Raw genomic sequence first — 15,669 nt, 5'->3', positions numbered from 1 at the left:
CGTCTCCCACTCCTCACATCACGGCAGCATCTCCACACCTAAGACATATTTGAAGTGATTCTGTATTTAGACTATCTGACACTTGGGAATGGTTTACTCTTAGACATCCCACAGTTTACATGACTGAAGGGACTGTTCCGATGTTTTTTCTTTGTGAGAGTTGGTGAGTTGCTAACTCAACGACTTCACTCTAACTCCTCCCTAGGAAGAATTAATCAATAAAACTGTATAAATAAATACTCGCCGAAGACTGAATGTAAGTCAGGTCTTTCAAGAGAGCACAGAGGCAAGCTGCTATATAGTTTTCTATATGACTAATAAATGCACACACAGTTCAAAATTTTAGTGTGCAGTCATTCAGTAAGAAATATACCAATTGTTACCTAAGAAAGAAATTGTATTAATTATGTCTGTAGTGTTGGAGGAAGACAGGAACACCGAGAGCCTATTGGGTGACATCCCTGACACAGAGGCTTCACCTACAGCAACAGAATATTACTGAATTAAATTAAGCAGTATTTGGATAGTACTGAACAGGTCAAAGAATAATTTATTTCCCAAGCTGGAAATTAATAAAATTTTGAAAAATGAGATTGTTGGAAAATTGAGCTACTGTGGCTTTCAGCCACATGGTCAGCATAGTAGGGTATCAATATTGAATGCATGGGATATTCACATTGGTTACTTTATTTAATGCTGTCCAAAAGATCCTGATGCTAAAATTAACAGCAAAGGATACTGTGTTTTGATGCACTCTTGAAGAACTGTACATTGTCACTGAACCCAGAGGTAGAACTAATAGAGAAAAAAACTTCTTATTAAGAGAGCCAAGTGCCTCTTAGGGTGAAGGCATGCTGCTTGGGTATTAATGGACAAATAAATACCGAAGCCAGTTTTTCTTGTGCAGAAATGCCCTTTAGCAGTTGTGGAGAAACACATCCTCATTTCTCTAATGCTGAATATGAATTTCTTTTTTTTCATTTCACATTTTATAAACTTTATTGAATAATGGGCATTACTAACTTTCACTGTCCTTTATTCAGTATTTAAAATGTTTTCCAGACAGGTTGAAGGTGAACTTATAAAAACAAAAACAAAACAAAACAAAAAGCCCCTGGACCCTCAGTACAGCAAACTAATAAGAACTTCTGAGGGTATAGAATGTTTCCTCAAATTATAAACAAATTGAATCCATAGAGAAAGCATTTGAGAATGACTACACACACACACACACACACACACACACACACAGAGAGAGAGAGAGAGAGAAGAGAGAGAGAGAGAGAGAGAGAGAGAGAGAGAGAGAGAGAGAGAGAGAGAGAGCAGTAACACAATCTGCTCCGTTGGAATCACAAAAAATAATGAAATAATAATAATAATAATCAGTCTAAAGCAAAGAACACATGATGAGTGCTCACACCAGGTCCACTCAGGAAGTTGGTATTCCAGGAAATCATAAATAATGTCATGAAATAATGTCATATCTGGGAAATGCTCACTAGAGAAATATGTGGATCTGTTTTAGTTTGAACATTCAGCTTAAATTTGACTTACATAGAGTAGGAGATATTCCTACGGTGTACAATGTGTTTTCTAACATTTCTGTGGTCCTGGCTTCTGCACCTTACACTTTTCCCAAGGACATAGATAGTAAATTTTAGCTGTTGCCATTTCTACAGCAAATCAGTGCCTCATTGAAAAACCTGTGAGTCTGGAAAATATTTTCCCTCGTGATCAGAACAACAGAACACCTTTACTAATACCTTTCTGAGTGAAGATAAAAGTGAAATGAGACAAAGAGATAAAAGGCCTAGCACTGACTGCACCAATCTCAGAAGGGTTAGGCCAGGAACAGTCTTCAGAGGCTAGGCACAGAGCTGTGGGGCAGGATGCTGGAAGAGGCAAATTTCAGAAAATGACCTTTCAATGGCTGTGTAGAGATTGCTTAAACCTGCTGATATTCCTTGTGCATGAGCAGTAGCTCTACTGAGGCACAACCACATCCAAAGGAAGGATCATTGCTGTTGAAGCTGGAGGAGAATGGCCAGAGCTTCACAGGGCATGCTTTCATTTAAGGGCCAGTCAGTACCAAAAATCTCATTCCATCAGCCAACACCCATGGAGCATTTGGCCACACTCCACCTTCCTTCTCACTGGGCGCATGCTGAGTCCAACACAAGTAGTTAAAAGTCCTAATTGGAAAAACTACCAGATCACTTCGCTCTCTTTAGGGATTTTTCTCAGCATAAGAATTATAAGCCTCAAGAGACCAGACAGAATGTACTAAGGTTTTTGTTTGTTTGTTTGTTTGTTTTTTCCCTCAAGTGATAAAGATTAAGTTTCAAAAAACACCTTGTTTGGAAGGCATGTTATATACCTACAGGCTCTCCACTCTGACAATCTTGAATAAAAATCTATTTTATCATTATGTTCAGAATTTCTTCTCAATTCAATGAAACACAAATTTAATCACATATATGTAATATGATGACATTGCACAAAAGACCATAAATATCATGGTGATGTCAAATCTGAAGTCATAGGATATTTTTGTTACTACATGAGACCATGTGTGCTATTATTTCCTAGACTTAGTCAAAGGTCCATATTAGTACAACAGGGTGAGTTTACCATTAACAGTAAGCTATCGTGTCCATCTGTATCTCACAGATGTTTTATAGTGTACTTTTTACAGTTTTTGTAGATTTATTTACTTTATAGGTATGATTGGTTTTCTCACGTATGTTTGTGCACTACATGCTTGCCTGGTACCCAAGGAGGTCAGAAGAGGGTGTCAAATTCCCAGGAATTAGAGCTATAGATAGTTGTGAGCCTCCCCGAGGAAGCTGCTCATCAAACCTAGGTCCTCTGGAAGAACAAGTGTTCTTAACCACTGAGCTGTCTCTCTAGCTTCTCATAGTATTCTTTAAATGATATCACCGCCCCCCCCCCAAAAAAAATATACGGTGTGGAGTTTAGAAGTGTATGAAGGAGTGTTGACATGGCTAGAGCGCTCAAACATGACCACAGAACTCGTATTGCAAGTTTCATTTTACTCTCTTGAGAAAAAAAAAAGCTGGGAAATCTAAGAAATTTATGTGTCATCATATAATGCATACACATTGAGAAGCTAGGACAGCACCATCATAGACTATTAGACAACAGATCTAGAAACTCTTGAGGAAGAATGACAGATGTCACCTTCCAATTTTATTTTAATCAATCTAAAATGATTTTACATTTCACTGGCTGATACTGTGTGTTAACGACTCTAATTTGTGTTGCTAAATCGCTGGCTCAAGCCTATTTTCAATGTAGATGCATCAGGCAGCACCATCTGCTTATTTTGAACTTTAAAAAATATTTTCAGTGTGTGGATTTGCTCGATCTAATTCAGTTCACACATGGAACTTAATGCTTGGCATTACTCTACTTCATTGATTACGTGCCCATTGAACCATGATTATAGTCCTGAGTTTATTACAGAAAAAAAAAATGTTTAAAAATAAACGTTTTATTCAAATGTAAGTAAACCTTTTATCTTTTATTCAGAATACAAGTTTTAACTAAAAATTTAAAAATACAAAAATTAGTGTATATTAGACCTCTTATTGAGAACTACCTAAAGGAAATATCTACAAAAAAAAAAATGACACATTTTTCCCCACAGCTATATCATGAGTCACTCACCATTCTGGAAAGCAGAATGGACTGAGTATCTATCAATGTTTTTTATAAATAAAAATATTCAAAATATCATTATTACCAATATTATACATGGAAGACTTAGAAATTCATGTGTTTTTTTTTTTTTTCTTGAAACTTGATGTGAATTAATCTAAATACAATTACTGTTGATGTTGGTGAGAACTGGAGCAATAAACTGGTCAGGGAGTTTAGGGATAGGTATCTCAAATCTTGTCGGACTGGAAATGTCTCTAGTTCTGTCCTGGCCAAAGACTAAAAATGCCAGAAGGGGTTGGGGCTGCTTCCGGCTCTGGTTTCTCATCAATTTTTTTCACTTAATAACCTCAGAGAGCCCCCCACTGCCTGGTAGTTAAAAGTGGAAACGCAACACCTACATGCCTGGTGGTAGCTCAACTGGACTGACTCCCAGCCTCCATGCCTCACCCTAGTTTCTACCTACATCCAATAAAAGCCACAAGACTAGCAATGGGATGGTACCCCACACTTGGGATAGAGTTCCACTCAGGAACTCTGCCCTTCTTTTCCCTGAAACTTCCACCTCTAGACCTATAGTAAACTTCTTCCTATGACTCACTTGCCTGTGGTCCACGGATTATTCTTTGACTTCAAGACAAGAACATGGAGCAACTGACTCAGTGGAAGGTTGTGTGTAACCAAGAGCTTTTGGCACGCTAACTAAAGTCCTCATGAGTCCAGGAAGCCTCCGTCCCACTCAAAGACTCTACTTTGACCCCTCTCACTATTTTCAGTGTGAAGAATCCCTGCTAAGGTCATCACCCAACTGGATAGAACAACAATGAAAGATCAAGGAAGCTTGAACACATAGGATCAAGTGAAGGACGTACCCTAACTAGTATACTTGAATCTCAAATAGCATATGCTTCTGCTCCGGATTCTGACTCCTGCATCTTCCTCTTCTCACACAGTCTCCTTGCCTGGATGACGCTATCTGTCACACAGACATATTCTGAGGGAGGATATTTTGCAAATGAGGAGTGGGGAGGGAAAATAAAGAGTGTGGGAGGCATCGTGGAGACAAAGAGGTCATTCTATCCCTTGGAACTGGAGCTACAGACAGCGTTCAGCTGCCATGTGTGCTGGGAATAGAACCCAGGTCCTACAGAACAGAAGCAGTGCTTCAAACCACTCTCAACTATCTCTCCAGCCCCAAGAACTGCAAGTCATAATCCTCCTAGAACTACAATTTACAAATCTGCCACAATATAACCAAGGTAGTATTTCTTTCACTTTCACTTGTATAAAGTTGGGGAATGTGTCTCAAAGGCACACACTTATTTTCTGTGCAGAAATATATAATGAATTCCATTGAATTGACTACAAAGTGTAACAAATGTTTTAATAATGAAAGGTTTAAAAACAATAGTGCTTCTAGACAAAGCTATTTTTTTAAGAAGTCCTGATTAATGAGACATATGCCAAGAAAAAATTACTATAATGGTGAATGCTGATTCAGGAGCTTATTTTTATTAAGTAGTTTATAGTGAAGGCTGTGACTATTTTTTCTATTTATAGTGGCATCTCTGGTTAATTACCTTGTAATGTATTGTGACATTAATGCACTAGTAAACTACTGGAATTTACACCCCTATTCAGTAATAAAACTCTGTAAATTGAAGAATGCACATAAAGTCATTGCAGGCATAAATTATGTGACCAAATGCCATGTGTGGTCACATTGGACTTAAAGAACAGAAACTCTCAAATTTACTCATTAGTGGGTAAGTGCCACTGAATTTATATTCAACGGCCACTTTACAGCCACAGAGAGTACAACATTTTACTCAAGAGTGTGTTGTAAGTTGTTACACTATTTTCCTTCTGGTTCCTAAGAACATATTGGACATAATTCAACTGCACATAATCAAAAAGAAACATCTGAAAAACAGGCAGAGGAATACCATAAAATACATTCTCATTCAGAATGACAATGTCCAGGATAGATGGTTTGGACCCATGGACCAAATCCAAAGTGAGTCATCTGTAAGCTAGCATGTAGAGGGGCATGACAATTTAAAGCAGATGTAGCTGTGTGTGTGTGTGTGTGTATATATATATATACACACACACATATATATATGTTTACAATATGTACCCGTAAACAAGGAGAAGTTTAAAACATGGGGTTTTCTTTTTGAATGATCTATTTTGTTTTATCTGTGTGAATATGAAGATGTTTGTGTGACCACATGGTGGGTGTGTTTGTGGTTGTTCCACGCCAGGATAAGTCTGTCAGATCCCCTGGAGCTAGAGTCACAGGCCTTTGTGAACCTTCTGATATGGGTGCTGGAAACTGAAATCTGGTCCTGAAGAAACAAAAGCTCTTAATCTCTGAGCCATCTCTCTAGCCCCAGCCTCCAGTCTTAAAGTCCAAAGTTACCAACAATTACTTCATCATCAACACACAAAGCAAAATTACTATTCAAAAATAAGGTAATAAGCAATCCAAAATAGCTCCACTTACACTAAAATAAAACAGCAAAGATTCTGAGGCATCTACCTTGTCACTATGTTACTTCGTATTTGATGAAGAAGAGCTTCCTAGGCCAATGTTGTGAGTTATATCAGTATATTTTAGATATTTTTGTTTCTATTATTAAATTGGTAAACATCAGCAAATTCATTATGGTTTTGTTACAAGAATATAGTCAACTCCATAAAATACAAAAGATGAATATTGAAAACAATAAGTAGTCCCTGATTCATTATTATGTATGTTAAACAGGGAGACCAATGTAGCAAGGGAAATAAAGACAATGGAGGGAGAAATCAGGCAACAGAGTAAAGGGAATAGCAAGAGACAGTTTGCCAGGCCAGGCATGGTGGCATACCCTTTAATTCTAGTTTAATTATAGCACACAAGGCAGAGGCAGGCGGATCTCTGAGAATTTGAGGTCAGCCTGGTCTACAAAATGAGTTCCAGGAGAGCTAGGACAGTTACAGAGAGAAACACTGTCTTGAAAAAGAAAAAAAATAGTTTTTCTTGTGCATAAAACTACAGTAGAACACAAGAAAGAAAAGCTAGTTGACTAGCAAATCTTAGTTTATCTATAGTACAAAATAAATTGTACATAATCTCCTAAAAACATTGCGAATCGAATTCCACATATTCAAAAAGCCTAACTTGCCATCTAGAGTCAAATAAAAAATCTATAACCTGCAAGAGAAATTTTCTCTCCTCCTCTTCCCCCCTCCTCAACAAACAGATGGATAAGAATATGGAGAGAGACACATAGTTTGTGTGGATAATTTGAATGTACACAAAATCAATATCAATACACCACCTATTTAAAAGAATAATCAATGAATATAACATTGGATAGCTGAATGGAAATATTTTGATGCTGGAAAGCAAAGATACTGTTAGGCCCTCTCAGTGTCATTATTAATATGTGCCTTTGAAATAAATGATAGTCTTTGAAAATATACAAGCTTTTTCTGTAATCAAAATCCTATCTAACTAAATTGTCTCTTAGATTCTTTGTGTGGCATGTATGTATGCATGTGTGTGCAGGTTTGTGCAATGTGCATCTGTGTGGAGGCCTGAGGTTGATATCGGAATTCTTTCTCCATCCCACTCTATTTTATTAACTGAAGCACGTCTCTGAATTGAAATCCAAGCTCACCATCTGGCTAGTCTGGCTAACCAGGTTGTCCTGTAGATCCCCTATCACTGTCTGTCTAACAATACACACACATCATCATGCCTATCTGGCCTTTATGCGGATTCTGGGGATCTGCCTCATCTTTATAGTTCTGAGGCAGGTGCTTTAACCAGGGAATCACTGATGCAGCTCTTGAATGTTCTTTCTTAGTGAAACAAACAAAAGTTGTTTTTCATGAAGTACTGACTATAAACACAAAGGAAGCGTCTGTAGGTCATACTGAAGACCGTCTGAGCATGGGGAGCCATAAAGACAGTCATTCTATGAGGGCAGGTCCCCTCCATATTGCATTTCTACTGATGGCATCTTTATTTGGGTCCTGTTTAGGCAACCATGTTGAAGAGAACTCATGGGTGTTGCTACTTTGACTTTAAAGCTTTTTTTTTTTTTAAAGTTATATGAAAATAAAATTTCTATATAGTCTGAGGTAAGTTTTAAGCATTGGTGACTGTGGGTGATCATCATTCATTCTTTCCCAGCTGAAAATCCCCCATCAATATGAAAGAGAAGCCATTTGAAATCCAGATTTTAACAATGGCTACCTACTTTCCAGGCGAACTGCTCAAGGTCCGGTATGAGGCAGGTACATCACATGTGTTGTTTCATTCTAATGATCCTGCCAGACTAGCCTAGTATTGTTTTTGTAATACAGATGGCAGATCAGCCTGGTTCCAGAGCCTGCTCTCTTCCCATACACTACTGCCATGAGCTCAAATAACAGTAACAGCTGCATCTTATACCGGGTCCATCAAATGCCAGACTCTGCTCCATGTCCCCCGTCCTCACAAACAATTTCAATTCCACCTTCAGGATTGTGAAGTGGTTGAAGATAGTCAATTCAAAAACACCTAAACTCTACAAATTGGATATTTTCAGAGTCATTCAAGATTTATTTCATTTTTACATGGCTTTGCAGATTTCTTAGCCTCCTCTTTTTCATGTATCCAGGCTTCTCTGAATGGTGGCTTTTCCATGACAAGAGGTAACTGACTTCTGTCCTCTCAAGTCTGAGGTTGGCTAGGTGACTTGCTGTGACACGTGAGACATGAGCAAACCTGACATAAGCAGAGGCTCACCCTGAAGCTAGGCTTCCTATTAGAGGGACCACTTCCGCCGTGACAGGAAAGGCGGTGGACCAGATTGAAGAACAACAGGAGAGGCATTAGGCCAATACCTCTGTGACAAGACATTTGTTAAAAATGTGTGAACCATGCCCTTACGAAATCAGCCAGACTGCTGACTACTAAGCATCTAGCTACATCAGCACCAAGTCCATTCAACCAACTCTCAGAGCAATAGTATGGTTGCTGTCTAGATGTATTAAGTTTTGGAGTAGATTTTTTTATCTGCTCCAGCCATGCTATTTTTTTTGGGGGGGGGCGGGGTTTGGTTTTTCAAGACAAGGTTTCTCTGTATATCCCTGGCCATCCTAGAACTCACTTCCTAGAACATGGTGGGCTCAACCTCACAGAGATCCGCCTGCCTCTGCCTCCTGAGTGCTGGGATTAAAGGCATGCACAACCATGCCCAGCCAGCCAAGACTTGTAAATAATCTTTCTCAAATTATACTGGGGTCACATCTAAATAATGGAATTATGATAAAGTACTGAACTTGTTTAAATAGTCCTTCACCCTTGGTAAGAACAATATTCTAGTAATTAGCATGTATAAATCAATCTATCGATTCACATTCATGCCTATTATTCATGAGGGATTCTGTTGTTATCAGAAGGTATTTCAATCACTTTGTGTTGCTATATCAAAATATTTAAGACTGGGTAATTTAAAAAGAAGAAAAATCTATTTTCCCACAGTTTCGGGAGCTCAAAAATTCAAAAGGCTATCAGACTCAGGAGAAGTGTGTTCTCCATCTAAGATGATCATCCTCATGCTCGAGGGTAGGAGCACAATGGAGCACCTGGCTAGTCTCTTCCCCTTTTATTCTAGCATCAACATTGGTGAGGGTAGAGGCCATCCCTGTTGGACTGAGGGTTTAATTTCAACATAATATATGGAATGAATACAGCCTCTCAAGCTACCTAAACAGTCAATCACCACAGCAAGCTCAGAGGTACTTCTGCCCTATCCCCATAATAGTGAGCCAGATACCACACCTCTGATATGTTTTAGATCCTCTCCTCACTGCTGGCATGATTCCAGTTAAATGCCCCATCATCTTTCAGCTCAACTATGGGAGACACCTTTCTTTGCCAACTGCTTCCCCAAATAGCTCATCATCTACCCTGACGCCAGAGAGGCTATCTTCTCCAGAATTGACACTATGGTACATCCTCCATATGGTAGGAAACACCCCAAAGAAGCCTTTTCCCAGGACAAAGTACAAACTCTATGGTATGGAATATGGAATCCTTTATAAGCTGTCATATTTCATCACTTTAACCTTCCCTTCTGGCACTCTCTCTTAAAAAACAACCAAAACACCTCAGACTTTCTGTGTATGTTCATTGTGCTTTTCTCCATGGGATTCCCTTATAGACCCTGGATCTTGGTCTCTTGTAAACCATAAAAGTCATTTTAGAAGTGTTTACTCTATTGCTTTTCACTGTAGGTCATTTTGACAGAAATCAGTGGAGTGCTTTCGGCTATGTATGCAATGTACACCCAGCCCCGTGGCTGGGAAACATTAATTCCAACACGATGTCCTCCAGGAAAACACAGATATGGGCAGAAAACAAGCACACTGGCCAAGAGCATACAATGTCTCAGGGGAAATAACCAAGGGAATCATGGGGGAGCTTGAGCATAGAATGCCTCTCTGGACGTCAAGGAACACTGCCAGACAGGTACAGCCTTCCGATCCAGGAGAATCCTACATGATGCAAAAGAGATAGGGCTTCTGCTAGAAGGAACTGCTCAAGCAGGAGGCATGCTCAAAAAACTCATACTTACTGACTTTTGCCAAGCCTTTGATGGCTCTGCTAGAAAATACACCGTATACTTCAAACCAAAGTATTAACCGTGGCATAACTGTGAGTTGTAAAATTGGACAGTATGACAGTGGAACATGAGGTTTGAACACTAGGAAACATTGTGAAGAGTGGGGCCTGGAATTCCTTTTAAAACAGAAAAATGCATTCTATCTTTACATAGTAAGCTTACTAATGTTACCTTTCAGTTTCTATTGTGCATGAGTAATAAAAATATTTTCAAATGAATTTTGTTGACATCCATGGAAATAGTTTTAATTTATATGATTTTATACAATCAATAATAATATTGAAATTACAAAGACATAAAATTTTTTTTAAAAAAATACTAATTTCCAAGGAAAATTTCTTTCACTATGACTTTGGTTATGACACTGAAAACAAATACACAATTATAAAAACATTTGATGATAGAAAACTAAATCTGAGCAATAATCTGGTGGCTTGACACTCTAAATAGGGATTCAAATAGACCTCTATTTAAATGCCTCAGGATACCTATTTTTTTGAATCAATGGATTCATTTATTTCTTGAAACAGTATTTCATACTTCTGTTTATAAGTAAGATTTTCTGACTCGTTATTCACACATTACTTTTCTCATTCATTTTTAAATAGGTACTGTACTACAAGTGTATATTACAACAACATCCAGTTTCATTAATTACCCTTACTCAGCACTGAATACTGCTTCTTTTCCTTAAATCAAGAACACTCACCTCGAACCGGGGGTCTTTCTAGGTCAGAGTCAAGGTGAATCGGTGGAGAGATGTAGGAAACCTGTCCATGATGCACTGGCCCTGTGAACACAAAAGGAAATATTAAGACATCATAGGAACCATGATATGGCTCAGAGAGTAAAGGTACCTGCTACAGATCCCCCGGCCAATATCATGGAAGGAGAGAAATGAATCCTACAAGCTGTCCTTACCTTCTAACTTTAATATTAACGGCCTGACTGTTCACACTCACACACACACACACACACACACACACACACACACACACACAAATAAATAATAAATACATTGTAGCTGTCTTTTATTTTAAAATTTTTTATGGTGTTCTATCATTTTTATTCCACACAGAAAAAGTATCTAACGTAGATTATAAAACGATTTTCTTAAACATGAACCAAACATCACCCAACTAAATTGATTCTTCTCTTTAACCAAGATGCCTTTTTTTTTTTAACGGTTTATATATTTATTTAGGAGTTTCCCTCCCTACTTTCTTTTCCTCTCTTTCTCTCTTCGTTTCTTTTTCTTTCTTTTCTAGACAAGCTCTTGTGAGGCCCAGGCTGACTTTGCAACATAGTCAAGAATGACTTGCTTCTATCTCCCAAGGGCTGGGACTGGAAGTGTGTGTGTGTGTGTGTGTGTGTGTGTGTGTGTGTGTGTGTGTGTGTGTTGGATATTTAGTTTTCCCTTCAGTTACATTATAGATGATTATGAAGTGGTAAACTTAGTTTTAAGAAAACCTCAAAACGTCAGAAACTTAAATATATCTATCTGAATACTTTGAAGTTATTAAGAATAAACTGAGTTTCAGCGCTGTCCTCTGGATCCAGTATTGTAGACAGTGCCAGCGGCATTTATTTCCCTGTCCATCAATGTTAAACAATTTTCAGACTGGCACTCAATGTAATATCTGGATGGCACTTAGGATGCTGAAACCCTGACAAACATATTTTTCCTTAAGGCATTTCTCCCATAGTTTGAAGAGAAAACTGTTCTATCCTGCTTGTTGTAACTTGATGGAAAAGAAAGAACTAGCTAAAATTTAAACAGCATGAAGATGGGTTCGTTCCCTATTCTTGGAAAGCATTCTACTCCCTCACACTTTCTTCGTAATAAGTGTTGTTTTATAAATAAAAAAATCAATGTTAATTTGAAAACTAAAATGATCTTTTATTTTTTTTTAAGTTCATTTATTTCCCTAGTCTTGGCAACGTAATGCAATTCTGTCCCCCATCAAGAAACACAAAAAAGAAGAAAGACTGATGTGAACTAAAAAAAAAAAAATTCTAATGCTCAAAGTAGCTATCGCGTATACTGATGATCCAACAAGCAATTACGATTCTGAAGCAAGAAAGAATAACTACTGAGTCATTACATTTTCCGAAGCTACTTCATACAAAGAAGATTTGGGCAGAAGTGGAGAAGCCACCACTTTCTTCCTACATGGGAATATGTAGTTATACTTTTACACATTTACTATAGCAATTTCCAGGGTTGTTAATCTCTTTTCCTAAACAAGGAAAGTTAATGATACATAGATTATGATAACAGTTAGAGTCACCTTCCCGTTTCAAGTAATATTCGACTAGTAATAAACGCCGCTGATTCCTCTTACGAGGCACATTTCAAATAATTAATATGGCTCCCTGTTGATAGGAGCTGCTGTTGCTCACAGCGTTTTCCTCCCTAACAGTAGAGATGGCAGAGCTGATATAATGTACACAGTTCCTCAGAATGGTAACTAAGAATATTGCAAATCCACTGGCCGTGTTTCAGTGGAGTACTTAAAGCACTATTACCAGTCTGTGCTTAATATGCTTTATTAAAAAGTTCAGATTAGCTTAACTAGAAAACTACCTGTTCAGATGCACTTACACAGTTGACTGTAACAACATTTTTGTTTGTAAAGTCCGGTACCACTTAGGTGTGAATCTGTTTAAAAAGCTAATTCTTGTAAATAAAAATAATATATCATTTACTTGGTATTTATACCCTCAGTAATCTCACCGTATGAGGTAATATGGATTTCATGTTACTGGACCATGGTTTTTACCATTTTGACAATAGCTACCAGGCAGCTACATGTATATTACCATCACCATGAAGACTAGGTGCAACATAATTGTATACATATTTTAAACCAAAGAAAGAAACATGAAGAAATAGGCAGCTTTGTCAAGCACCTGCACGGCTAGAAGTGTTTTGATCAAAAAATGATGTATTTTCCCTCAAAGAAAATCTCAGTATGTACTAAACCCTGGGAAAACATGAACCAACTTTAGAGAGATACAATGAATCTTTGTAACTGTCCTTCTTATATTCAGTCCGAAAAAAAAAAATAGGTAACTCATAGTTTGATTCTCTTCTGGGCCCATGGGTATAGGGAGTACAGAGATTACACTACATACCCATGGGCACTGAGGCAAGGACTATTGGAAGCTGCCTTGCCATCATATTCTTTCTCTCTCCTGGGAGAAAGCTAAGCAACTGCAAGATGGAATATGTCAGGAAAAGCCATACTGGCTGGGAAAGACGAGCACAGGAAGATGGGAGAGACAGAGAAGTTCTGATTTGCTAATTGGGAGTTCTGACTTGGATAACAGACACTAGAAATTATATAGCCTGTTGCTGACTGGTTTGTTAGCATCAATCATATAATTTGAAATAATTTTTACTGCACTTTAGATTAGTGGCAGTCATATATCTATCTCCACAAAGCTACATAAAAATATAATGCCTTCCTTACTGTGTGGCTAACCAGATTATTCACCAGAGCATGGAGAGAACAATTTGCAGTTTGAAATGTCACAACTGAGTCTACAAAGCTCTCTCTTTTTCATTAAGAATTATTTCAAGGGGACTGGAGAGATGGCTCAATGTCTAAAATGATGGACTACTTTTCCAGAGTAGCAGGCTTCAATTCTCAGCAGCCATAGTGGTTAACAGTGGTTGGTAACTCTAGTTCCAGGGGATCTGAGATTCTCATAGGGCCTTCAATCACTGCATATATGTAGCACACAGACACACATGAAGTCAAAACAACCAGACACATAATTAAAAAAAAAATCTCCAAAGGCAGAATTAATTTGAAAAAGTAAAATTCAATAATTATTTTAAAATACAGTTCAAACCATTAATAAATGTCACAGTAACTTCTCTTAGACGTTTAGGGCTGGGAATGCTTCTTGTTTGTAGACAGCTTACCTATGGTGTAAGGTCCTGAATTCAATTACCAAGAGAAAATAATTGTTTTTTTAAACAGTTAAAAAGAAAAAGAAAAAAAAGTATCAGGCAAAAAAAACTTGGCAAACACCTCTTGTTTTAAAGAGGTTTGAAGAGTTCTCTTAGATAAGGACGTTATCTGCCCTTTCATCACATCTGCTGAGGTGTGCTCTCCCATACTTTCATCAGCCTGGTCTTGAAATCTTAACTTACACACTCAAATGTGCAACACCTCCAACTATTGCTGCTCTACATTCCAAATTAAAAATATCTTTTCTGTCCATTATTTTGCTGAATTTTAGTTTATGTTTTCCCTGAATTTTGAAGAAAAAAGGTATTGTTGAAATTTTGATTTCAATTACATTAAATTAGAGAACAAACATTAAAATTATTGGATTTTATATTTTTTTAAAAAAAGATTCCTAGGCATATTTTGTAGTACTCTACTTCCAATCAAAGTAAAAGTTTGACATTTTCTTGATAACTTCGTCCTGTTTTTATTTTTGGAAGGGACCACAAGGACTTTATTTTCTTGGTCCATGGAGTGGTAAGAGGACACATTAACTAAGTATATTTGTTAATGTCTGCTTATGAATAGTTTTTGCTTCTTACTATCCTGTTTTTTTTAAGCTGAGGAGATATATTGAAAACATTATAATGACTTTCTGTTGTATTTAGATATTAAGTTTCATCTATACATTCATATTTTTATTCTTTTGTGCTGCAGAGCTTAAAAATGTTAAGATTTACTTACAGGTTTTACAGTTTAGAAGGAGGGTTCCCTAATGTTTCTAATGCCAATTTTCCTTCCCAATGACTGTCTGTCAGAATTCACTGAAGTGGATGGTGAATGCACACTTCCTTCTTTCTACAAGAAGTGTGTGGCTACAGATGGAGCTGCTAACAGTCTGGTGAAGAATGGAAGGGTTGTGTACTCCGAGTCACTGGTGGGAATGACTAACAAGGTTTTCCCATGAAGCATGGTGTCGTGACCCACAGCAGAGTGAGTGTACCTCCTGGTGAGTAAGGGAAATTTTTATTGACCAATGAGAACTGGAGAGGGTTTTTATTATGGATACCAATCTGAACGTTCTCAACTCAGGAGAGAGGAGAGAGGAGAGAGGAGGGAGGAGAGAGGAGGGAGGAGGGAGGAGAGAGGAGGGAGGAGGGAGGAGGGAGGAGGGAGGAGAGAGGAGGGAGGAGAGAGAGAGTGAGAGAGAGAGAGAGAGAGAGAGAGAGAGAGAGAGAGAGAGAGAGAGAGAGAGAGAGAGAGAGAGAGAGAGAGAGGACAAACTGAGAAAAATAAGGAGAAGGGTGCAGAATATGCTAAAGTTTCCAAGAGAATGATTATTTTAAGCCAAAGACAAC

General features: G+C 37.9%; 1 protein-coding gene across 2 annotated transcripts in view; it reads right to left on the bottom strand.

The window, feature by feature from the left end:
• The window catches only part of LOC131920290 (adhesion G protein-coupled receptor L3), a 404,359-nt gene that overhangs the window by 233,713 nt on the left and 154,977 nt on the right, over window positions 1–15,669 (bottom strand). For both annotated transcript variants that reach the window (XM_059274597.1, XM_059274596.1), the window contains exon 4: window positions 11,059–11,139. In XM_059274597.1, the coding sequence (XP_059130580.1) occupies window positions 11,059–11,139 (81 nt within the window). The remainder of the gene's footprint in view (window positions 1–11,058; window positions 11,140–15,669) is intronic.

This window comes from Peromyscus eremicus, chromosome 10, assembly GCF_949786415.1.
Source record: "Peromyscus eremicus chromosome 10, PerEre_H2_v1, whole genome shotgun sequence".
Taxonomy (NCBI): Eukaryota; Metazoa; Chordata; class Mammalia; order Rodentia; family Cricetidae; genus Peromyscus; species Peromyscus eremicus.
Note: the sequence above shows the minus strand (reverse complement) of the source record. Positions and strands in the feature narration are given on the sequence as shown.